The 25,198-nt window shown below is 48.9% G+C and overlaps 1 protein-coding gene across 3 annotated transcripts in view; it reads right to left on the reverse strand.

Annotated features, from left to right (window-relative positions):
* Positions 1–25,198, reverse strand: part of DAG1 (dystroglycan 1) — a 52,580-nt gene that overhangs the window by 6,892 nt on the left and 20,490 nt on the right. For all 3 annotated transcript variants that reach the window (XM_061458220.1, XM_061458219.1, XM_061458221.1), the window contains exon 2: positions 8,721–9,125. In XM_061458220.1, coding sequence (XP_061314204.1) covers positions 8,721–9,002 — 282 coding nt within the window. In that variant the 5' untranslated portion in view covers positions 9,003–9,125. The remainder of the gene's footprint in view (positions 1–8,720; positions 9,126–25,198) is intronic.

Raw genomic sequence — 25,198 nt, forward strand, 5'->3', positions numbered from 1 at the left:
CTGGTTTTGAAGACCTGGTTCATAAAGTCCTTTCAGATAACAATAACAGGCCATGTCTAGGCCAGCTAAGCGCAGTCAGCTCACAAAAGAAGACAGCTCAGTTTGATTTGGGTTTTTGATATTTAGATCTTAAAAGCCCTATAGCCAACAAGACAAAGATAAGCAAACAAACAGTGAGCAAAACCACTGCCTCCAAGGGAATCCAGGCAAAAATCCACATTCTTGCCTACAGCAGTGCCCTCTAAATCCTCCAGGTATTCAGTCCTCCTCCTCACGATGAATCCTTCACAAAGGAGGCAACAAGTGCTTTGCCAGGAGACAGGTACCATAGGATCCTGCCACAGGTCTCCCTTTGGCACACCACTATGAACACCTCCCAGTCCTGGAGGCATCAGATGGGATCTCCCCAGTCTCTGCTGTCAGGCTTTCCACAGGCGGCAGCAGCAGCCAGGGACTCTGCTCCTTCCTGCACCCTTTCCTATCAGTCCTAAAAAGCCCCGAGTGCTCTTGGGCAGGGGTGAGCGTGAACACTCCTGCAGCTCAGCTCTGCCAGATCTCCCACTGCCCCCTTCCCCTGCTTGTCCCCAGCTGCTGCTGAGACAGACCCATGCCAGGGATTTCAACTGGAGCATAATTACTGATGACAACAGGCTCTCCTTCAGCATTACCCTAACACACATGGCCAGTAATGAAAACCAGCCCTCTCAGCACCTGAACAGAAGGCAGGCTGAACTGTGCTCAAGCTGACTGACCTAACCAGTGTTAAACCAAGTCTGCAGCACTCAGGCTTCTGCAAGCAATTAACCAGCAGGCAGGGAAAAGAAAATGGAAATTCAAATGCAATTCAAATGCAAATATAACTGCAGAGAAAGAGTCAAACCTAAGCTGTTTGCCTAAATCCCAACTTCATCTTAATCCCCTGGCTAATGCAGTAGCACCAGGCAGTTTTGTCAGCAGAAGCAACAGGAGGTCTCAGCCCCAAATCAGATACCCCAGGCAGGCAGATCTGGGGCCAAACATCCGTCTCAGATCCCCCCTCCAGTGCTGCTGGAGCTGCGGGCGCTGCAGTGATTTGTGGTGCTGGAACCAAGAGAAACAATGAGAACACACAGCCTGCAGGTTGGCCACGCTATCCAGACACCACTGCCCCAGGCAAGTCCTGCAGCAGAGGCTGCTGCATCGGGTCAAGGAACACAGTGGCTAGAGGCAGGAGCTGGACAACCATCAGACCACAACAGCCGTGAGCCTTTAGCCCCAAGGAACAGCCCTGACAGGAAAGCTTGTCTGTATGCAACCAGATGATGACGTGAGGAGCCTCTGATCTTACATGCCCTCTTTCCTCAAGTACATCAGAACTGCACGTATAGGACCACTAGGACATCAGAGTGGTCCTGCCTAGAAACACAAGGTGCAGAAAACACTTGGTGAAAGGCGGATGGGCACCTTTTAGTCTTCTGCTTCCAGAGCACTGCTACAGTGTCACTGCACAGTGGTGTGCTATGGGAAAGCTCAGCCTGAAGAAAGGGAAGTTGCATTTACTTGCCACAAGGAGCAGGGAGGAACGGCAGCACATGCACTTCCCAACAGAGGGGACTGCGGTATCTGACAGAGCTTTTGGGTATCCTCAGCAGATGGTGGTGCTTGGAGCCACTGCGAGCTTTGGACAAAAGGCACAGGTACTCGCAGACAAAAACCAAGCTGCTCCAGGACATTTCATGCCATGCATCTGCCCCGGAAAGTCTAAAAACAGCCCAGAGACTTCACTGGCTTCTAGAAGTACGTCAGCCTTGGTGACCCGAGTCTTCGTTACCAGCAGGAGCTCACCACCTCTGTTGAGAGACTGAAAGCTATATGGGAACAGCCGGTAATTGGTGCTTCCTTTGAGCACAGGGTAGGTCAGGGCAGTTGAACTAACCACATGCTTCAGCTGGTGCCTGCGAAAGCCCTGCAAAACCCTTCCTGCACATCTGTGTGCACTGAAATGTTGCCTCAGAAAATTCAAACCTTCCAGCTTCGAAAACTGAGATAAGGGAGGATAAGGCTGCAGAGGCTGGATCACAGGTCCTGGCCCTCAACTTCAAACTCCAGTCCCTGAGGGACCAGGTGGCAAAGCAGCTGCTCTACTTTTACACACTTGTGAAAATCTGAAAGGGATGTTCATGTATCTGCTGCTAATCTGCATTTCCAAGGGCAAGTGAAGCCTCATGCATGGAAAGCAACCCCTTTCCTTTGGGGATGCAAGCCCAGGGCTCTGCCTGCCTGCCCCAAAAGCAGCACTTGGTCTCGATAACTTCTTCACGATCAGTAAAATGGCTCCACGACAAGGCAGGCTGAGCAGCTATGCCCAGCCCATGCCATCCCTGCATACTCCTACCATGACGGCTTCTTTTCCAGATGCGCCTCTGTGTCTGCTATAAGGACACTATTCAGCATCCCACACTGCCTGGGCAAGGGAACACAACAGCTGTTTCACTGGGAGGTCACTACAAAACATTGAGTGTCCCAAGAAATCCTCCTTTCATGGGTTCATGCAAGCAGCTTGGAAGGATTTGTTTAGCCTTATTGTTGGAGCGGGAAGGCGCAGCCCGCCTGCGCTGGGGCTGGGGTCAGCACGGGCTGCCCACACCCCGCTTTCTCCCTTGTTCAGGGGGCAGGAAAAGCCTTCAACAGCTTAAATCAAAAGTTCAGCCGGGCTCTTCTTTCAGCATGACTTTTTATAAGCGAAAGGCCAAGGGGAAGCAAAAATACCACACAGCAGCGATGCCAAGTGCTGGGGGTTTAGTGCTGCCGCCGCACAGCTAACCAGCCCCAGCAATTTATTCCTGCCATCAGCAGATTGCTGGGAAGCTGGCACTCAAGAGCGTGGCAAGGAAGGGCGAACCGGATCCCACTATCTCACGCTGCTCCTTTGTAGGATTCTCCTTACCGCTGCATTCCCCAGTCTCCCTGGATGCTCAGAGCAACAACCTGTGAGAGCAGGACAAAAGAAGGAACTTCCCAGCCTGTCTGAAAGGCTGGTTTATAATTAGACTGAGTCACATTTTCCACTCCTCCGAACTCAGAGCTTGTTACTAAGCACTGAAAATGCCAAATTCCCTGACTTGGCCTCGCTGCAGGAAAAAGATAAGCGGCCCCCTCGGCCCCCCAGCAGAAATCTTATCAGCTCATCTTATCATCAAGATTGCAGCATGGCAGCCAAGCAGAGCCCTGCCCAAGTCATCCTCTGCCTGGACCTGTTCCAGACACTGCCATTTATCCCTACGCACTCCCCTGTAAATAGTGCCTGTTGCTGCACCTGATTAATCCAAGAAAACTGGGGACCCCAGGGACGAGGTGAAGTCCAAATGCTTTGACATAGAGAGCTTTTTAAGATACCCAACTTATCTTGTCATCCCATAGCCCCTGAGGAGCACTCTGTGCTTGTCTACCTCTTTCATAAAATTCACATTCAGTTCAAACTCTTTGAAATAAGGATCATTGCAAGAGGAAAAGAAAGAAAAAATAAAAATCAGTATTTTGTGGCTTTCCTTCCCAGAAACCGAGTGTGTCTTGGGACTGCAGTCTTGGTGCCAGCATCCAGCCCTTTGCTCTGGGGTCGGAGCAAGGCTGAGGGGTGCAGCACAGCCCTAACAGCAGGTACTACATGTCAGGACTCCTGCAACTCAATCCCTGCAGATCCCGATCATAAAACAAGGTCCCTGAAGCCTGGTAAATGTAAAGCTGTTCAATAAAAGCCACTTCAACAGACAGCAAATAGAGCAATCATTGGAAAATACAGCTGCTTAGAAAGTTTAGTGGTGGACTTGGCAGTGCTGGGTTAATGGCTGGACTTGATCTTTTCCAACATAAATAATGCTAATATTCAATGAAAGCAAGAATCTTTTTGCCCAGATTAATATCCAGTGCTCTGATAAGCTCACAAGCCCATTGCATAGCTGCACTGTGTAAACCAGCTACGTGAGTTAATACAGTCTTTCTAATCACTTTTCCACCAGCTATGTTTGCATAAAACAGCAGCTTCTAGGGGCCCCACTATGTGTTATATCTGTCTTCCCAACAAAGCCCTGCTGAGACCATGTACTTCAAACCCAAACACCAGGAGCCAAGACTTAGCTGTGCTCACCTGGGAACTCCTCCTTAGCATCACCTAACAAACCCACAGCAGATCTACCCCATGGGATCCATCCATATCCAACACTACCAGGATGAAGGCAGGTCAGCAGCTTTACATTAGCTTCAAGGAAGACACAGCACATCACCTCTTGCTCAGGGATGTGCCTTGGGAAGCACTGTGCACCAGGAGTTTCTTTCCTTCCAGCATACTTTTAGACCCACCTTTAAACAGAAGCCATCAAATTGCTTGTCTTTATGAACCCTGGGCACCTGCACTTAGGATGTTGGATTGTGCAAGGGCTCAAGTATCTTGTGGCTACACTCATATTTATTAGAGGGAACTGGATTTATCCCTGCATCCTAAGGGAGAAGCAGGAATTGCCACAGCAATGCCACTTCGTGACTGTATTTAATACTGAGACCCAAGTGCAGTGCCTGGTGCTTCTGGAAGTGGCATTTGAAGCCCAGATTTATTCCATTCATTGCACACAGCTTAGAGAAACGCCATCACAGCCTCTATAGCCCATGGCTCAGAGTCAGAAAGTCTTTCTCATAGGCTTAGAGACAACAGATGCTTTCTACAGCAGTTTGCACACCAAGTCAGATAAGCATCCTGCAGGATGAAGGTAGACACCACATAAATGCCTTCTTTTGTGTGTTTTGTCTTTCATGGATCAAGGCCAGTGTCAGCTTTCCCAGTGTGTGGCAGTGTACATCACTGGTGGGATGAGGGGAGGGCCATGTTTACTGCAAAGCCACCATCCCAAATGCCGACAGAGGTGCTATCAGTGCTAGTGCCACTGTCCTCACCTGGACAGCAACAGGTTAGGTTTTCATACAGATAAAATGGGACAACCTTTGAGACAGGACTAGCAGACCTCCTGGAGACCATGGTCAGCACTGTAAAAATCAACCATCACACATACTTTGCCTAATGTCCACTTCTGGGACCTCAACAACTGGAAGCAGAAACTACAGACCCAGCTATTTCAGCTGATGGCAAGATGTCTGAGCAAAGCAAGGCAGCCATGGAAAAGCAAACGACTGTAGGATGTATCAAACAAGGTTATTTATAGAAGAGGAAAGGAAGTTTTGATGGAGGCTCTGGTAAACGTTCATCTGGAGTATTTTGCATAGCTGTGGTCATGCAAACATAAGAAAAATAAACTCAAGCTGGAAGAGGTGCAGAAGACAGCTATAAAGAAGAGGAGAGGACAGGAAAACTTACTTTATGAAAAAGGCTGAAGAGGCTGGCTTGCTTTACCCAGTAAAATCAACACAGAGGAATACGTCTGTCCCTTATAAATACAAAAAGGAAGTAAATATTATGAAGGTAGAACTGATTTAAGCTAAAGGGCAGCACATATAAATATTTCCAGCCATCTCTAAATTTAGGCTAGAAGCTGCATTTTTTAATCAGAACAAATTCCGGAGCAGCTTCAAATGGAAGTGGCAGGAACAGGAAATCCACCTGGTCTTTGGCCTGAGCATGATGTTCTTCAACAACAGGACACAGCTGAGAGGTAACAGGTCAGACTCCACACAGCTTTCAGTGGAAATAGGGAAAACAGATTGTCAGGCCAGTGATGACTGATTGTGGTGAGGGTGCCAGCACCAACAGCCATGGTTACCCTGCTCCCAGGATAACTAGGAGCTAATGGGAACATGCACACCCTTGTACTACCTGTCTGCATGGTGAAGCGGTTGTACCATATGTGGAGATTGGATGGTTTAACCCAGCTCTTATAAAGTGCCAAGGTTTTGGTGTCAGACGCTACTGTTAACCCTTTTGGGAAGGCACAGCAAAGAGTCTTCATTTCCATGATACCTTCAGACACCAGGAGAGCAATCCTGCAGTGAGAAGCCTTGCTGTAGCGAGGAAGCTAGAGGACAGTATCTGGACTGAACTGCCATCAAATTCAACAGCTGAAATACCTGCAAGCTGCAGCCAACCTTCAAAGGACACATTGAGTCCTGAGAGAGGACTCATCTGGGAAGACAAGGCACACGGGAAGGGGATTTCTAATGGCCAGTAAGTTACAATGGCCACAAAGCTGTGCCAGCAGCTGGCTCTGAGCAACATGGCAATGAGACTCCAAAATTAAGACACAAGGTAGTTTTTAACTTTTCTGTGTGCCTGCCTCCGCGCGCTAGAATAGACTTGGTTTTGTCCTTAACTCTGAGATCTCACCTGTCCTCCAGCAGCACTGCTCCCAGGAGCGCATACCTGGTTCACACAGAGCCCTCCCGCGTGTGCAGGAGTGCGTGCCTGCGAGGCACTCCTCCGGATGCCTGGCGTTGTTTCCATCCCACAGCCAAGGCTGCAGAGAAAAGTATTTTGTCTACAGCCAGCTGGAATCTGCTAACAAGCACTGAAAGGATCCGAGAAGCAGCTTCAAGGTGATCTCCACAGCAATACAAACCGAGCCTAGAAACAGTCAGTGGGAACTCTCTGAAAAGGAAGCCACCACACCTTCTTCAGGCTCCAGATAGGAGTTTGGGGACATCAGCTTTAAAAAAAGAATTAATGAAATTATAGCCTATTTCTCCGATACTTAAGGGGACTAAGTGTAGGCAACCACATCATGCTGTGAACTCTGACCTGCTATTTCACCTCAAAGGGCACAGCCCTTATTCTTTCTCTTTAGAACAGAGAATCAATTAGCAAGATCCAGAACTATTAAAGCTTTTACTGCTCCAGCTGAGAAATGCATGGCAGCCTGAGAAAAAGACCAGAGCCGTTTGTCCTGAAACTTTCCAGTAAAACAAAAATGCACCCCAGCACCCAGAATTGCCTACGCAGTTCTTGCTAGCCAGGAATCAAATCCCCATAACAAAGGTCAGCAGCCAACAGGCATCCCCTGCAAGGAAAAGACCTTCCAGATACACCATCTAAGGATGCTTACAGTGCCCCAGAGCCTGCTGCTCCTTTAAAATCAATTTCAAGGTGAACAGATGCAACACACACGTGGTCAAGCCCACGGACAAGCATGAAAATCACTCCCAGTGTTTGCTGAACTATGCACATCCAGCAACTGTTGGGTCCTGCTCCAACCCAGTCCATTTGAGGCTCTTCAGGCATCTGCTGGTGTTAGCAAACACGCCTCAACACCAAAGTGGCAGAGGGATGGTTTGAAGCAATAAGGTGGGGTGGAAATCATCTATCAGGATTTTCCTGCAGCTAGTGGAGTTAAAGATGACTTTTGTGCCAGAAAAGGAGACAAGAGGAAGCTGTGGTGTTATACAAACACTGAACATTATTCTTGCCATCAAAGTAGCTATTAGACAACACCAGGACAAGCCACTCTGATGCAAAATACCAACCCAGAGTTACCATTTCTGTAACACAAGATCCTGGGTAACGGCACCTGCCTGTAGCACTGAACTCTTGCAGCCCAGTGCTATAGTGGTGCCCCATGCTCAGAGCACAGGCGGTGTGAGAGCAGGGCAGGCACCGCTGCCCCCCGACCGCGCCTCCTTGGCTGCAGTCAATAAATGTCACGGTCTTTGCTGTAGAACGGGCCCATTCCCTGCTCCAACCCCACGAGCCAGGGGCTCACCCACCACGTTCCTCCTCCCCATCTGCCTGTCTGCCAACAGCAGATGCATTCCTCAGATTTATCTGCCTACCACTGGCACATCGCGGCCCCGGCTCCCTTGCTGGAGCCAGCGGGATCACGTAGCTGGATTGAGAACTGCGTGACAGGACGCAGAGCTAAAACAAACCTGCCGTCAAGGAGAAGCTGAGATTTCAGGCTCTCTCCTGACTTGCTCTTCATCTCCCTCTGATCTTCTCAGACACACCAGAAGGCTGCCTTTTTAGAATGTTTTCTAAAAACGGATTTTTAAAACTGTTTTTCAGTTTTGCTCTTTGGAAAAAAATAAAAAAAAAAATCCCAAGATTGAAATGTAATTCTTTTTTTTTTTTTTAAACCCAGAATTTTCTGAACACCACATGATCCAAGCAAGCAGATGCCGAGAAGTTGTCTTCTCAGCACCTTCCCAAGAAAGGACTGAAGATAAGCAATGTGTTCAGCAGTGCCTACCCTTCTCTGGGCTATTCTTGCCCTTAGGACTGATTCCCAAACTCAGTTTTTAAGTGTCTGCAGTGCCAGCAGTACAAGGGTATGTCAGATAAAGAGAACAGCTCCTATTTTTCCCAAGAGGACTTAGGGACGAGGTCAGGAGAGACTGTGTCAAAGGCAGCCCAGAGCCCCGCTGGCAGAACAAGGTCTATTTGTCTACCAGTGTTTTGTTACCACAGCAAAGCAAACTCCCTGGGCCTTGGAGCTGCAGTCCCAGGAACTGTGGGGCTCCCTAGATCCTGAGGCAACATCTCCTTATGAATGTGCTCATCGTTCCAGGGGCAGAGCTGTCTCACAGTTTAAATACAGCCAACAAACTGATCAGTCATCCCTGAGAAATCTCCTCTCCTCATTATAGAGGAAAGGAACTTTGCAGTGAGGTGAAGAGTTTAAATCCTTCTCCCATAGTCCTACAAAACCTTAACGCTGCTTCACAGCAACCCTCATGACCCAGTGGGGTGATCAGCTCAGCTCCTGCAAGAATGTAACTGAAAACAAGCCTCATGGGATGGGATTTCTCACCTGGACAATTTCTCCATTGGAAGCAATTAAATCTGTGGGAATGGAGACTCTGAAGAAGCGTCCCACCACGGCAGAGCTGTCTGGTATGCCCACCACAGCCGGCACAACCTCCCGAAGGTCCGAGAGCACGGAGTGCATGGAGGCCTCCAGCTGGTTTTCCCAGTCCCGAACCACTTCTGCCGGCTCGCTGGGCCAGTGGCAGTGAGCAGAGGCCGCCAGCAGCAGCACAGGGAGCCAAGTCCTCCCCAGGAAAGGGGGCTGCACGAGGCATCCAACAGTCATTCTTCCCGGCGGCCTTGGCACTGCTCCAGCCGGAAAGGGGACCACAGGGATCTGCAGGCACCGCAGCGCAGGCAGGGACCCACTAGCTCTTCACAGAAGCCTCATCCTAGGAGTCCTGGGAACCTGGTTAAACATAGAAAACCCAGTCAGCACATTCGTAACAATAACCACAGACAGACCTCCTTGCAAGGGATACCTGCTGCGCTACCCCCTTCTATTCAGCTTTTTGATTTAAATGGAGAGTTTTTACAACTGTTAAAGGGAGCAAATGCTTCTCAACTCCTCTTCTGACCTACAGCACCTCTAAAGAAACAAGAGCCTTCTGCTTTTCATGTGCACAACCATGTTTCTCCTGCTCTGGAGCCACAGCATCCCGAGATATCCGCAGGTAAGGAGATGGGGCAGATAAAACTGAAGCCAAGACAGTGGTAATAGGTCAGAGGTAATAGGTGACCTTTAAAGGCAAGCTGGAATCAGGCCGGGGCATCAGTAACTGCCAGTTACATGCCAGCAACTGCCCATGAAGGTCCCAAGAAACCTCTGGTACTCCAAAGCTGCCATCTTGACAGCTTGATGCACAACAGACACTTCTGCTTCTCTGACCCACGAGCCCGGCTTTCAAGCCAGGTCTCCTCTCAGTTCCAGCTTTTGGTATTAGTGTGTTTAGATTTGATCTGGGGGCCAGCAATACAGACCCCAAAGTCAGACCAGAGGAAGCCATGCACACAGTGTCCCACACTGCTACCTGCCATCCGACTCCCTCCTGCTTGCACAGCTCACCCAAGAAACATCTCCAGCTCTCCCTCGCTATTCTTCTTTCACTTCCCCAGTTGCTTCTCCCTCCAGACTGGGTCCAGCTGCAGTATGAAGGAGTCATGGATCTGCACACACCCCAGGTTCCTCTGCAAAGCCTGTCTGCAGGACAGGCTGCACGACAGATGCATGGACCAAGAGGGTGCCGTTCAGCCCCCCGGAGCACACAGGACTGGGCTCCTGGGGCCAGGCACTCTTGTGTCTTGAACCAACTCCTTTATTTCCAGACTGAGAGAGCCTGATTCCTAATTCCCAGGGCAAACCCAGCCCAACTTCTAAACACTGGCTCCCAGTCCTCTGGGCACAGCTCTGATTTATTTTAGCCTCCTCCTGCTGCATTGTGTGATGCACATCAGGCTGTCCCAAGAGACCCTGGAGACAGACCGGGTGGGAAGGGAAATCCTATTACTGCTTCTTGCCCTCGCAGACCTCCCAGGGCAGCACAACAGCAAGACCAGCCAACTCAATGTGCTGTGCCCTTTACTGCCCACCATAGGCTTGCAGAAGTAGGCAGAGAGCCTGTCCACACAGGCAACCAAGGCCAAGGTTACCACAGGAATAACAGGAGAGGTAAAATTTGATTGTTCACCCTAAAACCTACACCCTAGAGAAGCTGAGAGGTAGCATGTAAAGACCAGCACATCCTCACCCCTTGATGGGACTTTTCACCATAAATCACTCGTGCAGATGGGGCTGACACCTCCCATCCCAAGGTAATAGGCCCAGCAAGCACAGTCGCAAGTAGCAGAGGGCTGCGGGTAGCAGAAATTATGAGCTGAATGCAATAACCAATGACTACAGCATCCATGAGGCAGATACTGAATTTGAGTTGTGGAAAACCTGTCCTGATTGAAAAGCAAAAGACACAGCAGAGACAGAATAACATTGCTGGGAACCACAAGACAGACAGGAGGATGGCTGGTGTGGGATCCCAACACCAGAAGAAAGCACCAGTCTTGTACTCCTGTCCCAATCAGTTCAGGCAGCTGGAAGGACACCAGATGAAGCAACAGGGCCAGGCTCTTCCCAAAGAAGATGTGGTGATCTTCATTCGGAGTGAGGTGCCTGAGCTGCTTCTCCAGAAGCCCCACTTCCTACAGGACATGTCTCTCCTACCAGCTCCCTGTGTGGTCAGAGGACCCAACACACACCAGCTGCTTTTGGAGGAACCTAGAGTCACCTCAGTGTGACTCAACACAAGCTGTGTGAATGAGCTACAGAGATGGAGCAGACATCAGCAAGAGGTGCTGAGGAGGCCACTGATCACCACAGCAGGAAACTGGGGGACGCTCATCCCTGCAGAGTGCCTTAAAAAGCAGAGGGAAGAACCACCTTCTGGGATACAGACACTGCAGTGATGATGCCCTCCTTGTCCATGAGCTACTTCTCCTGTAGCCTGCTCATTGGGAAGCCCTGCTGTGTGAGGACCTGGAAAGCAACCCCAGCAAGTACAGGCAGGATCAGAGACTTGCAGCCAGGGGAGGAATGTGGCAGCAGCAGAACTCAGCAGCCCCATGGCTGCTGTGCGGCAGAGATGCTATCAGCATGGAAACAGGGCTGCCTCTCACAGCTGCGAGGAGCCTCCACATCTGAGTGGAGGAGAAACACCCAGACACATGGTGTACAACCACAGAGAGCTGTAAAAACACCTGGAGAGGTTCAGCACCACGGCTTCAGGCCAGCCCTTGCCCCAGGCTGTCAGCGGAGCTCATGCACAAGCACGGTGCAGCTCTGTGTTGCTTGGCCAAATGACTTGATCTGGCCTGTGGCGTTTTTCTTGGATGGAGTATTTGGGCAGAAAGGAGCTGGTTCTCGATATCTGTGGCAAGCAGGGGAGGAAGATGAAGTCATTGCACATTTCAGAAACAATTATCTGAGCAGGCAACAAACACTGCCTGTTCGATACGCACCCCTCAGCCAAGGAACTCAAGATCTTGTGTGACACTTGCAGGTCACACGAATTCAGATTTTCATTTTAGGGGAACTACAGGAGAACAGTCTCTGCATTTGTAAGTGGAGCACACAGGAGGTGTAGGAGGAATTCAGGAGCTGATAACAAAATACCAACAGGAGCTGAGAACAAACTTGCACCACCAAAAAATCTCTTAACATAGCTCCACCTCACCAAACAATCGACAGAAGCTGAAACAGTGCCAGACTCTCACACTGAGTGCTAAGGAGGAAAGGAAGGGTGGTACAGCTCTACAGATAGCTGGAACAAGGCACTGCCCTGCAGTGCTGAGGTCCATGTGGACTGTTGCTTCAAGGCAGAATGCTTTTTGGGATAGAAGGTCCTCTGCCTAAGCCAGCAAGTCCACCAGGCACAGCACTGCAGGTCTCGATGCAGCTGCAGAACAGAGCGAGAGCTACCTGCAGAGAAGCTTTAACAAGCACTGGGACCTGTGTGGTGCCTCTGTCAAGTTGAGGAGCCCACACTATTTCCTGTGAGACTACCATGGGCAAACCCCAGACCCGCTTGTGTAAGACATCATGCCAGTTGTATGTGGAAAAGGTCAGCGTTCCGAGTCATGGCCCATGCCCAGTGAGTGGCACAGAGCTGGAGCTCTGTGGGAGCAAAAATCTCAACACCTCACACAGCTTCCCACAATCTCACAACAGGGCCAAACCCCAAACGCAGATGGCATTCAGCAGGTGGTCTTCTGCTGATCTCTGAAAGCATCAGGCCATAGGGCCAGCTGACTCAGACAGCACTTTCAAGCTACAAGGGAAAGCTAGACCACCCCAGCTTCACTTCATGACACAGTGCTCCTTCCAGCAGGATCTGTACTGCCCAGTTTTGCAGAACACACACAAATGTTCAGGTTAGTCCTGAATTTCAGGATGTTTTGCTCCGTCTGATCTTCTGAAAGAACCAACTTTCTCTTTATCCTCCTGCTTCTGTGAGAGATCTTTTGGTCTCAAGTTTGAGCCTCCAGAGTGTTGGATGAAACATCAAAGTCAGCATCAACATCTGCTTCAGTCCTAGCGCTCGGTGCATTTGCCAATGTTGATGCCTCATCTCCAGTGCCAAACCCCCCAATATGGAGACACAGAACTGGGCCTGCTTGGTGAAGTTATGTTGATATGATGCTGCACTTGATATGATGCTGACTTGTCAAGACAATGCTGGAGCTTGCTCCTTCTCCATGCAGCTACAAGGCCCGCTGACATGTTAAGGACACACTCTACCTTCATGATTCAGGAATGCAGAACAGTGCAGCCAGAAGATGGGAATGAAAGGAAGGACTGAGAGCAGGACAAAGTAGCTACTCCAGCCACGCATCCTGCCAGAGACCTTTCCTTCTGCCCACCACAAGATCAGCAGTATGGGGCGCAGGGAAGCATCCCAGCAGCAGGAGCATGGCTGCCCAGAAACCACTCCTCCTCCTTGGCCGATTATGCTGCCACCACTTCAGCAAGAACCAGTGAAAGTGAAGTCTGTGTCCAACTACATCTAATCCAATTGCTGAAGCACACAATCACATCACTGGTCTGAGGTAATTAATCACTGCCAGCATTTTAATGCCACTGAGCCCAGTGTACGGAAAGCTCAAGTAACCTCCGTGCAATTCTCTACTCCAGATAAGAAGGTATTTAGAAGAGTTCAGAGGAATCCCACTTACCTGACTGCTTATTTACCAGTATCTTCATTAAAAGGAGCTTTAAACGAGTGGCCTTCCTCTGAGGAAGCAAACTCGGGCTTGGCTAAACAGGGCCGGTGCAACTTTCCAGAACAGAGTTATTGTCTCTGCACAGATCTCCCGTGCGTGTTTCCACAGGAGGATCTCTGGGCAAGTCCCGTCAGCTGCCGCGCGGCTGCGTGTCAAGGCAGAGAGCAGGAGGAATGATGAAACCCGGCGTCACCGGGCAGGCACACAAAGGTGGCACTCTGCCGTGCACGCTCCCCGGCCCAGAACGCGACGGCACACACCGGCGGAGCCTGAAAATGGGGATAGGAGGGACAAACAGCTCGGAGGCAGCACGTCTGGGCAGAGCAACCCATCGCCACATTTCTGAACTAAGAGATACGGGCTCCTCAAGGGTAAGAGCATGCCAGTCAGCGAGTCCGACACATTACGTGCACAAAGGACACTCTGGAGCGTGAAATTTAGGAAACAAGAGCTTCCGTGCTTGCCCAGCTCCGGACGTACCCTGAAACGCAGGCAGCATTCCCTCCAACAGCCTGTGTTATAAGCAAGGGAAACCTGCTGAAAATAACTTTGGGGATTATTTCCAACCTCAATGGCTTCAGCCATGTTCACAGCTCCAGGCTGCTGCACCCAGGATAAGTTATGGAAAGGGAGGTACAGGAGGGCAACTGCACAGGGATGCATTCATCACACACAGACTGACCAGCAGGCAGCTGCTGCAAGAGAACAGGCAAGGAGGCAGAAGGAAGATTCACTGCTAATGTAGTTCCCTGCTCAGAGCAACAGCATCCTGTCCCCACGGTACTGAGCAGGCATCAGCGGTGACAGTAGCTTTACACCAAGACTGGCTGTCTCTCTAAAAGACAAGTTCATCCACAAGGTTTTGGCTTAATGCAACAATCACAGCTACCTGTTTAGAGCCAGCCGTGCATCAAACTCAAAGTAGCAGCCAGCTCAGCATCAGAGATCAGACTGAAAGAGAAAGCTGCTTTAGGAGAGAGAGCCCAGACGAGTGCTCTGGCCGACTCTTGCACCCTCTGTCCCTTGCAGCCAGTTGACAAGCTTGCTGTCATTAGCTGGTCACCTCAAACACCATCAGTCCAGAAGGTACAAGCCAAGCTGTACTCAACTCTTCACCCTAGAACTGCATTTCAACGCACTTCTGCAGCTATACCCACCTTGTATTGTCACCAAGCTATTTGCCCAACAGACCTGACACCTAGCTCAAAGGATATCCACACAGAAAAGATGCTGTTTCTCAGTCTTGTTCCTTCCTCTATTTGTGCACTGTCTGTCTCCAGCACATCTGGTGTCAGTAACAGCAAACCCTGACACTGAAAAACAAATCCTGAGGAAAAAACGCAAACGCAAACAAAACCAAACCAGAAGTGCTGAAATTGTGTGCTGGGCAGGGAAGTGAGCAGCACCCTCCTGCTGATGGGGAGCTCTGCTGCAAACTGTCACTGACTTGTTGCTTCACGTCACACATGCCACAAGCAGCTTCATGAAGCTTGAACAGGAAGTGGTCACAGCAATCAGTACCTCACAGCGGGTTTTTGGTAAAGCACCAAAATATTGAACTTTCCTGTAGCTAAGAGGAACCTTTCTACTAACTTCCATTACCTTCTGTTTGAAAACTACAGTTTGCGCCAATGAGGAGGAATGAAGCTTTTCCATACCCCTCTCATTTGTGCATCTTGTGTCTCCCCTTGGCCAACAAAACCTGCTCGTGGCTCTCTCCCAGCCTGGGACCAGAGGCACTGATGGATGCCTCTGCTCCAAGTACTGAGCGAGCAGCTGGGGCAAGGTGGACTTCTCACCACCCAGCACAGGCTTTGTGCTCATGAGGACGTGCGACCTCCAGCTCCTCCGGCAGAGGGAATGCAGAGGCAGCTCCAAGACAGAAAAGATGCAAAAAGCAGAATTCGCCTTTCGCCCTGCCCCATATCGCATCTGCCTGTCCAGAAGCTGGGCCACCACACTATCCTTCCCAGCCTGGGACTCTGCTCCCAGGAAGAACTCTTGCTCTGGCAAAGGTAAGCACATGGGATATGATCCTGGTATCCCCCCGCCTCCAGCAAGAGCTGTGCAGGTGAGGAAACAGCATCAGCAGCTCCTGGAACCCCAGCCAGAGTACTCCTACAGAGCTGTGTGCAAGGGGCACTGCAGAGCAGCAGCAGAAACACCAAGGACACCGGAGCTGGACACAGAGCATTTTACTTTCCCTGCAGAGTACGCTTCCCTCACAAGGTGCAGTGATAAGACTTCTGGAGGCAAGCACCTTCCCCAGCCTCCTGCAGCCCCAAGGAGGCAGGAGAGGATTATTGTGGTACCCACAAGCACCTCTAGACTACACACTTGCACACTGACCTGACATTTGCTGGCAGACCATGTGGATGTCCCACTGCTTGTCAATCTTGCAGCATGTGTGCCACTTGTCCTATGCTTGAGCCATGCCCCAAACAGCCGCTGTGCCTGACCCGCCGCAGTGACCGGCAGCTGCAGATTTTGGCTAGGTAAGACTTCTGGCTCTTGGATGAAAGCTTCAGCAACCACAATCAATCCCTTCCTCCCACTTAGTTATTCCCAGACAGCCAACTCAGATTGTATCTTCAAGTGCATTCAGTTGAAAGGAAACTCAGATATTATCTTCCCAAGTATTTAGAAGGCCTCAGAGATCATTTTTTCCCTGTAATTACAAACATCACAGCCAGGTAGAACTGCCATTTTCCTCGCTGCTGGCAGCAAGCAAATTAGGATATGAATCCCCACCAACAAGCCAAAGCAGAGTGACAGCTTCACCAGTGCAGCTCCATATGCCTTGCATCCCTTGAGCCAGCCCTGTCACAAGGGAAGGCTGGTGGAGAAAGGTGATGGGGATCAAACGTATAAAATGGATCCTTCCTGGAAGAAGCTGGGAGAGAACAAAGTGAGATGGGACAATTTCATAGAAGGCAGAGTTACCAGGGCAGCATTTCTGGCTCAACCAGCACTGTGTGACAGATAGCAGGGTCCCAGGATGGCATGCAGTCAAACGGTGGCTCACATTCCTCTCCAGGCATCTTCTCCCGGCTGTTACTGGAAAGGGCAGAGGCTAAATATACAGCTGTAGCAGGGCAGGGGAAGGGTCTGTCTGGCAAAGGGCATGCAGTTTAACGTGGTTTTGGCTCCATTTGCATTTCCAGTGTGTAGCCAGCCAGAGCAAGCCCCTAAAGACTGTACTACTGGTAACTCCTGGTTTTGTCTAGAAACAGAGCGAGAGCGTAAAAATCTGAATATTTATTTCTGTGCTTAAGGGAATGTAAGCTAAAGCTAGTACTAAAATCCACAGGAAATTAAACTACAAAAGGTTAAAAAAAGAGCAAACCAACAAAATAAAAGCAAGAGCTCCTTCCATACAAATGCCACGAAAACGCATATTTTGAAGATAAACACAACATGTGTTTTATGTGTGTATATATACACATGCACACAAGATGGAGTAAAAACCAGAACTCAAAGCATCAGGATAAAATAGGTATTTCTGACCCTAAATTTCTTCTTTGTAAGGAAAGCTTCGTATCTTTGTCGGACATTAATTCTGATGAAGACCACGGCGCTACAGAAGAGCATTTCAGCAGGAGCCATCCAGGACAGAGGACACCAAGGCTGGCAGAAGTCCATCAGCGGAGACCAAAGCACTGTTCCGAAATATTAGAGCAATTTTAATTTGGACCATGACAGAGTTATCTCAGTGGTTTGCATACACAACACAGACCAGTCCCCATGACAGTGCACTCAGATTTGAGGAGCACTAATTACTAGAAACATTGGAAGTAGAAGATAGAGGACTCTTGAGATAAATTCCTAGGCCCTCCATAGGCTCACTGTGCTGTAGCAGCTTGTGTTCACTGAAGTCTGATTCTAGGCTTTCTAGAAATAACTTTCACAGGGGGCCAACGGGTTTACAAGTGAATTTGGCAGGTAGAAAGCCAAGTTTTACGTAGCTTTAAAACTGAATGTGGATTTTTGTACCAAAATACAAGTCTTCAGGTACACAAAGATGCGCCCAGACTGTCTCTCAGCCTTCCCATCCATGAAAGGTACAAAGGGTAACTTCTAAAATAGCAAAATACACTTTGTTTATAGGGCAGTCTAACAAGATATCTAGAGGACCCGCTGGCAGCCCTCATGAGAAAGTATAGTTGAGGCACCTGACAAGAAAAGTACACAAAACCAAGAAGCAAGATACAAGACTTTATAAATGCAAGGCCTAGGAGGCATCAGAGCCCAATCTCGTATTCCTCAGTGGGCAGGTCGTTCCCCAGCTAGTGCCAGAGGACTTGTGCAAGAGCAGCGGGTGTGACAGTCACCCGTGTGTCCTGTCCCCCGGTGTCACTCACCATCCACCAGCTGTTTCAAGTCTAATTCACACCAGCTAATGACCTTTGATAGAAGTCACCCAGCTGGAAAGCTGGTTTCCATCAAGGATGCTGCTTCGGAAAAGGGTTTAAACCAAAGCACCATCATGGATGGGCGAGCACAGTCTTTCCTTCACCCCATGCTCCAAAGGGACAAAATCATCCACAAGCCTCCAGCAGCACCTGAAACCTCAGCTGAAGCGTGGAAAAATACTTCTTCCCTAAGCTGCTCTGCTGTACTATGTAGATGTTCTCTCCAGATGTAGTCATGAGCACTGAAACTGATGAGGCTAAAAAGATTTGCATCTCTTGCTTGATTTCTTTATTGAATTAAAGGCTGAACAAAAAACCCTTATTGAGCCTTCAGAGAACCAACACGGAAGAGAAACAACGAATATCCTAATCGCAGAGGAAGCTTCCACTGGACTTTTTGTCTTATTAAGAACTAAAGAGTACACACAAGAAGAGAAAGACACAGAGGGATGAACTCTCATTTCTAGCAAGGCAGGAAATCTTACTGAAGTTTCTGCCACAGTTTGGCTTTCGGAGCACATTGTACAAGTCACACAGAGGAGTGTGGCAAGCTTTGGCACGTCCTTTAGCCAAAACTCTCCCACCTACTCTATTTTTTTACTTAATAACAAAGGTATAGAGCTCTTTCTGTCAAATTAGCAAGTAGAAGCTTAGAGGGGTGAAGGACAGTCCTGAAAATCACCTTCTTAAGAAACCTGATCATAATTCCAAATCCCCTTCTGCAGGAAAGCCTTCTGAGGCTCCAGCTCTGGCAGTACACCTGAGCCTGGCCAGAGGGCTTGTGACAGGACACCCACCCATATTTTGACCTGGGAATGGCAGAGTACTTTTCTCATCACCAGCACAGCACCGAGAACAGCATTCAGGCTCTCCTGGGATATGCCAGTACAGCAGCCACCGGCAAGCATCAGCTTTGCTAATGGTTCTGAAAGAGGCAGGGAACTGCAGGAGCACCCAGAGCAGGCAGTTTGGGCAGGAGTTCCTCCAGTGAGAGGAACAAACAGCCCAAAGGCTGCAGGCACTAAATACAGGTCTGAAAATAAGGAAAACTTGATGGAGGTTTTGCATTCTGAGAGTCGCCTCAAAATGCTGTTTGGCTGGAGTCTTCTGTGGAGAGGCAGCCGCATTCCAAGGGTTTATAATCACCTTCTGGGAATTCCACAAAATTCCTCAGATAATGAAATATTTCGAGCAAGTCCTTGAAAATGTTTAAGCACCATAACTTCCTACAGGTTGATGTCACTAAGCTCAGGACTGGAAGGCAAGGATCAGGCATTCTTCCCTACCTGCCAGGGACCTGACTGCCATGCACAAGATTGCTGCTCCTACCAAAGGGGAGTAAAGCACAAAAGGCTGACATGAAGTGGATGTACAAAACAAGGCAAGTGACACCAACAAAAAGCCATTTTCAGCACTTTGGTTACGTATGCAGCATCATTTATATCCTTTGTGGCAGCGTAACTAAGGGCAGACACATTCTGTTTAGAAACAACCCGCTGTTCCATCGGCTTTACCACCCCACCCTACAACTCCAAGCCAAGGCATTAAGATTCAACTTTATGGAGTTGCTCAGCCCTTATTTATTACTCAGCTAGCAAGACTGCCACAGCTCTTCATTTAAATCTGTTTACCACCCAGTGATTTATGCAGAGCAGCCAGGGCATCAGCCATGGACCTGCAACTTTTGATGTTTTCTCATGAAAACTATTCTAAATGCTTCTTGGCAGAATGAGATATAAATGATCCAACTTTAACCATCAAGCATAAAATGGGAAAGCTGCAGAATGAAGCAGCACTGCTTCCATGCCACAGAGGCAGAGAAAGCTTCTGGAAGAGGAATTAACTCCCTAAAGATCAGCAGCTTCCAGCTGGACAGCACATTCCTTTAAACCCACAGAACTTCAGGAATCACTATAAACCATCAAAGGGACAAGCTCTTCCTCCAGGTACACATTTTTATAGATGTCTTCTCCTCTTGCTAGAGATCAGGGGGCAAAGGGCTGGACTGCTTCAGTAGAACTGCTCCTCACAATAATCTCTGGCCTCAGCTTCTGATCACACAGTAAGTGCAACAAAGATCACTGATGGCACAAGCTTACTGAGGCAGAAGGACAGTAAGTGGCTTCACAGGTCCATCTGCTTCCCAACTGCTCTGGTGCAAGAAGATTGATTTAAATGAAAAAGCAAAGACAAGCACCTTAAAAAAGACAAGACAGTGACAGAATCCGCACCACATTCCTGCAGCATTGATTTCACTCTGTTATCGTTCAGCTAAATTATCTTGTTTACCTGCATTATGTAATTAAAAAACATCCCTCATCTGGTTTTGACCATGGCCTTAGTGGCTTCATCCACAGGAGCAGGAAGGCTGGAGCTGCTCATCACAAGTCCACCAAGGCAGAAACAGCTCCAGCTTTTCTCCCCACTCCGCTCTGATATGGAGAAACCATGAGACAGGTTGAATTATTTCAAGGAGAGACCACACTACTTCACTGGAAGCCACATCAGTGGGATTTAGGCTTTTTTAAACAAAAACATTCTGCCCCATCCACATGGATACAGGACGCATTCAGTCACAGTGCTCACTGCTTACATCAGGAACGGTGCATTAAGGGTCTGGCCAAAAAGGGCCAGAGAAGCAACCCTGTCACACACAAAGCCAGGACGATGGACTAAATACATTGCAGGGCAACACGGTCCCTCTGCAAGCAGCACAGCACTGCAAAAGAAGCTTCAAAGATTGCTCCGAGCAATCCCCCTGCAGCAATGCCAAATGCAAACATCCTGTCATTCCCAGTACCCAAATTCCACAAACAAGAAAGTCCAAAGGACTTAAAAACAGGATCAAACTGTCCTGCTCAGGCACTGCACAGTTATTTATATATGTATGTCCAGGGACCTGAGGACAAACTGGATAAGGGCAGAGTGCCCACAGGAAAAAGGAGAGGCAGGGAGACAGCAAGGACAAGACAAGGAAAACTGATGGATTTCTTCCATAAGCAGCCACAGTACTCACGTAGCGTAACACACCTGTGACAGTTAACTAGCTGGCATGGCATCTGGTATCAGTCCTAAAAAACGGTCCCAAGGATGTACCACAGCACAAAAATCCACCAATTTCTCCCTTCCTCACAGGAAATCTGTCCTGTACAGGCCAGAGGGGTTGAAAACAAGATCTGCATGTTTTTGAGAGGAACACCACTCCCCCAAGTTACAGCTTATTTCCAACAGGGTGAGCACAGGCTGCATCCCTCTGTTTTGACTTGCCATTGCAGTTCTACACAGAAGGACTGAGCCCTGCATTCCCAGCACACTGACTTTGTGTCCCGCTGCTTCCTTGGTGACAGTCCGGATGGTGAAGGGACAGCAGCATGGACTCAGAGCTGCACATGGACATGGAAGATGGCAATGCTTACCCTCCTCCTGCTCAAGTGAGCAGATTAAAACATGAATTTAAGTTGTAAAGAGGAAAAAACAAATGAAATAAGATGGGCCAGATCCTGTACTGACTTCTTTCCCAGTGCAGAGTAACACGGCAGAGCATGTGATGATGGCTACCTACTCCCTCTACAAGAATCCCAGGAATGGGGACAAAGTCATTACAGCTCCTATGTATGAAGCAGCAAAACAACTGGATGCCATTCTGAGGCAAGAAGGAAAATTAAATCAGTTCAAGCCTCTCTGATCCAAGCATCATCTCTTCTTGCTCGCTACATGTGCTTTGGATACCCAAAAACCACTGTCCCCTTCCTTTGTGTCTGTATTTCTTAGCCAAGTTTGGCATACCCAAGACTTCATAATCCTTTGCAACAGCAGTGCCTCTATGCCCATACTGTCATTACTTCAAGCTCTACTCCCATAGAGCCATCTTCTCTCCCTCAAGGCAGCCAGAACAGAGCAGGACCCAGCCCTAGGCACAGTCTGTGCGGACCCCAGGAGAGAAATGAGGATAACCCCACTTCCCAACTCAACAACAACCTGTAGAAGTCCTAAGTGTTCCTGAGAGCATCTAGAGCCTGTAACAGCAGAAAAATACATTTATCCTTAATCACTCCAAGTCTTTTCTTCTCCATCTCCCCCCCCTCCCCAAGTCACTCTTGCTTTGATTTCTGCTCAGCACTGCCTGTTCTTCATTAACAGTGTGATCCCCAAATACAAGTAATTAGTTTAAGAGGTCATTGCATTACTAGCACCCACTGGACACTCCTTGCTGCTCACACAGGCTGTTCTTAGATACAAGTAAATCTGAAACACTTCCCAGAAAAACCTGATGGTTCGTTGCTATCAAATGGCATAGGAGAACATAAGCAGTTTAGCAAGAGGGCTGTATGAAGAGAGATGCTCAAGCACCACAGGAAAAACGCAGCCTCGGAGTTGCAGAGAGGCCGTTAAGCTCTGAAGGTGTGTTGTTCAGCTTGCCTTCGCTTCACAGTGCTGCTGCAGATGTGAGGAAACAATTAAACTGCTTATCACAGTATGTCCCATTCAGCCTCCAGAACGGGAGAGCAATTCCAATCCCCAGGTGGCAAGCACAGCAATTAGGTACCCAATTATGTGCACCAAAGCTTTGCTTATGTTGTTTTACTTCAGTGGTTATATAGTATTTCCTCGGCTGTCACTAAAAGACTTTTAAGTCCATGAACAACTTGTAAAGTCTCAGCTGAGACCCGGCTGCATGTTGCATGGCATGCAGAAGCAGCCAGATGTGGGCAGGTGACTTCCAAGTCATTCAAGCAGAGCCCGTTACAAACCCTGGTCACAGCTGTCATCATTTCCTCACCTGGAGGGGCTCAGCTTAAAGTTTTAAACTAAAACCACAGTTACACTGCAGCCAGGCTCAGCCTCCAGCTCCATCTTGGAAGAGCAGCTCTGGACTGGCACTTGAGCCTCTTCTGGACTTAATAATGGGCTGTCGAGGGAAAATGTGGTTTAGCAGCTCAGTCCATCCCTTATAAAGCAGAGACACTGTGCCAAAAATAAGCTGGCTTACTAGTTAGAGTGACCAACCGCTCACTTAGCAGTCTCTGATGATCAAAAACCTGTCTGCACCACAGCACACTGGACAGGAGAGGATACTCCCTCCATGAAGGTGTTTCACATCAAGCAGTTAGCTGTTTTTAAAGTAGTAGATGGCCAGGACTCTTTTGCCAGCCTCCCCAGAGGAAACGTTTTTTTCCAGCTCAGACAAGGTCTCTAGTGCAGCTTTGCTGCATCTGCAGCCCTGTCTGCTGAAGGGGCTGGGCTCCCCTGGCAGTTCTGTACCTGGCACTTCCCAAAGTCATGTACGACAACAGCTACAACAGCTGTGGGGAGAAAAATCACTGTAACGTTCAACAATGATGCAGTTTTGGGACTTCTCAAATATAACCGTAAATTCAGTGCTATCCTCCAAAGGCCTTTGCTGCCCTATTGCAGTAAAGCCCAGAGCAAACAAAACTATATTCCAGAACTGAAGCACCTTCCACAAAAAACACAGGGAAAAAACCCAAACTTTCAGAGATGCCTGGTGCCTCCCACGGCAGGGCAGCTGCAGGAGACAGGCTGCCTCTCAGTTATTCTTCAAAACCTTATGCCAGCTGGAAGGTTTGCTCATTAGGCTGAGCCTAACCCCACAACAGCACATGATGTTGCTCTAAGGTAACACAGCCAATTCCCAAAACATCAAGGTTACAAAGTGAGTTGAAAAAAGAATACCTGAGAATTAAGGTTGTCCATGAGCTGGTCACAGGAAGCACCACAATTCACTCCTATTCTTCAACCTTATTGCAGCTCCTTGTTCTCTCTCCCTCTGAGACAGGCAAGCCTTTCACCCATCCATGGCTGTCAGCAAGCAGCCCAGGAGAGACAGGGCAGGATCCTGCTCCAGGGCTGCGGTGGCCAGTGGCAGCACCTCCCTTCTTCCCTCCCACCCTCAGCAGTGATTCAGCCCCTCGGGCTGGGCTGGAAAAAGGCCCTCGACAGGATCTTTGCAAACCTTAACTGGGCAGATCAAGTCCATAAAGCACTGGTGAACTGGGAGCCTTTCAGACGCCTGTAACCTGATAAGATAATAAAATAGAGGGCATTTTTGTTGGAGAGGAGATGGCACATCCTTGCTGCCAACCTTCCATTGTGCCAGGCCAAATACCTCTCAATGCAGGCAGTTAGGTCCTGTTTGGCTTTTTAAACGCTGACAACCTAAAGCTGCCTCGGTTGTTTTTTTTTTATCCTTTAACACTTGGAAATGCATGTACTGCTTTTGATGAAAACCCCAAACAAAGCCTGAGGCAGGGACACAGCATGGGAAATTCCAGTGCAAGCAATTAAGTTCAAGATGCAACTTAAATGCAACTCCACTGTCAGTCTCTTCTCTGCAACAGTAGTGTCACTGCAACTGGTGTGGCCAAGACACTCACTGCTCCTTCACACAGGCCTGTCAAGGAAGAGCTATCACAGCGGCTAAAGCAGGCCACCCCACACCCAGGAACAGAGTCCACTCCAAATGGGAATGAGTTCGGGGAAGTCTGCAAGAGTGAGCTCTGGCCAAATCACTTCAACTGGGAGGCAACTCCTTTGGAATGTGCTAAGGGGTTTACAGCATCTGGACGTGCGTGCTCCTACGATACGCCCTGCTCCATCCCAGCCTCCGATGGACAATTCCCCTTGAAGGCAGCTCCATGGGAACATTACTCACGGGCTGACCCACTTCCAGCCATGAGGCAAGCAGATTGAAGAGGTGCCTCCTTGGGATGCTGGTTTCCAACTGGTCCATGATCGAGGGGGCACACAGAATGAACTTAGGTGGCAGCGCAATGGCACTGTGATTAGCATCACTCCTCCCTAAACTGGTACCTTCCTGACTACAGAATCTAGACTATATTAAAACCTGAAGGAAGCACCTCCCAATGCACTGTTTGCCTGAGCAGAGTTTGAAAGTATCATTTTGCTGCTGCAAAAGGTTATGCTCCTGAGATCTTTTCTCAATGCCATAGTGCTGCCTGCTCCATCATGTCCACTGCTTTTCTTCCTTGAGAAAGCTATTTCTTTCTTCCACTTTCTTTCTTTCCACTTTCTTCCACAAAACCAAGAAACAATCTGAAGAAAAACTGATAAGAGGACTTGTGCCTTCATTTTACTTATTTTTTTTAAAGATACCAGCTATCTACATCAGTAGTGTCCTTATGAAGGTACTGGAAATGGGTGCCCCAAGGCACTGCAGGCAACAGCACTTTCCAGACCAGCTGAAGTAGCCTATCAAAACTCCCCACAAGTCATTGAAGGAGAGGTCTAATCACATCACCTACAAGTCTACAGCTTATTG

Source organism: Pezoporus flaviventris, unplaced genomic scaffold (genome assembly GCF_033815535.1).
Source record: "Pezoporus flaviventris isolate CSIRO_AGI_PZ_B2104156 unplaced genomic scaffold, CSIRO_AGI_Pfla_v1 ptg000026l, whole genome shotgun sequence".
Taxonomy (NCBI): domain Eukaryota; kingdom Metazoa; phylum Chordata; class Aves; order Psittaciformes; family Psittacidae; genus Pezoporus; species Pezoporus flaviventris.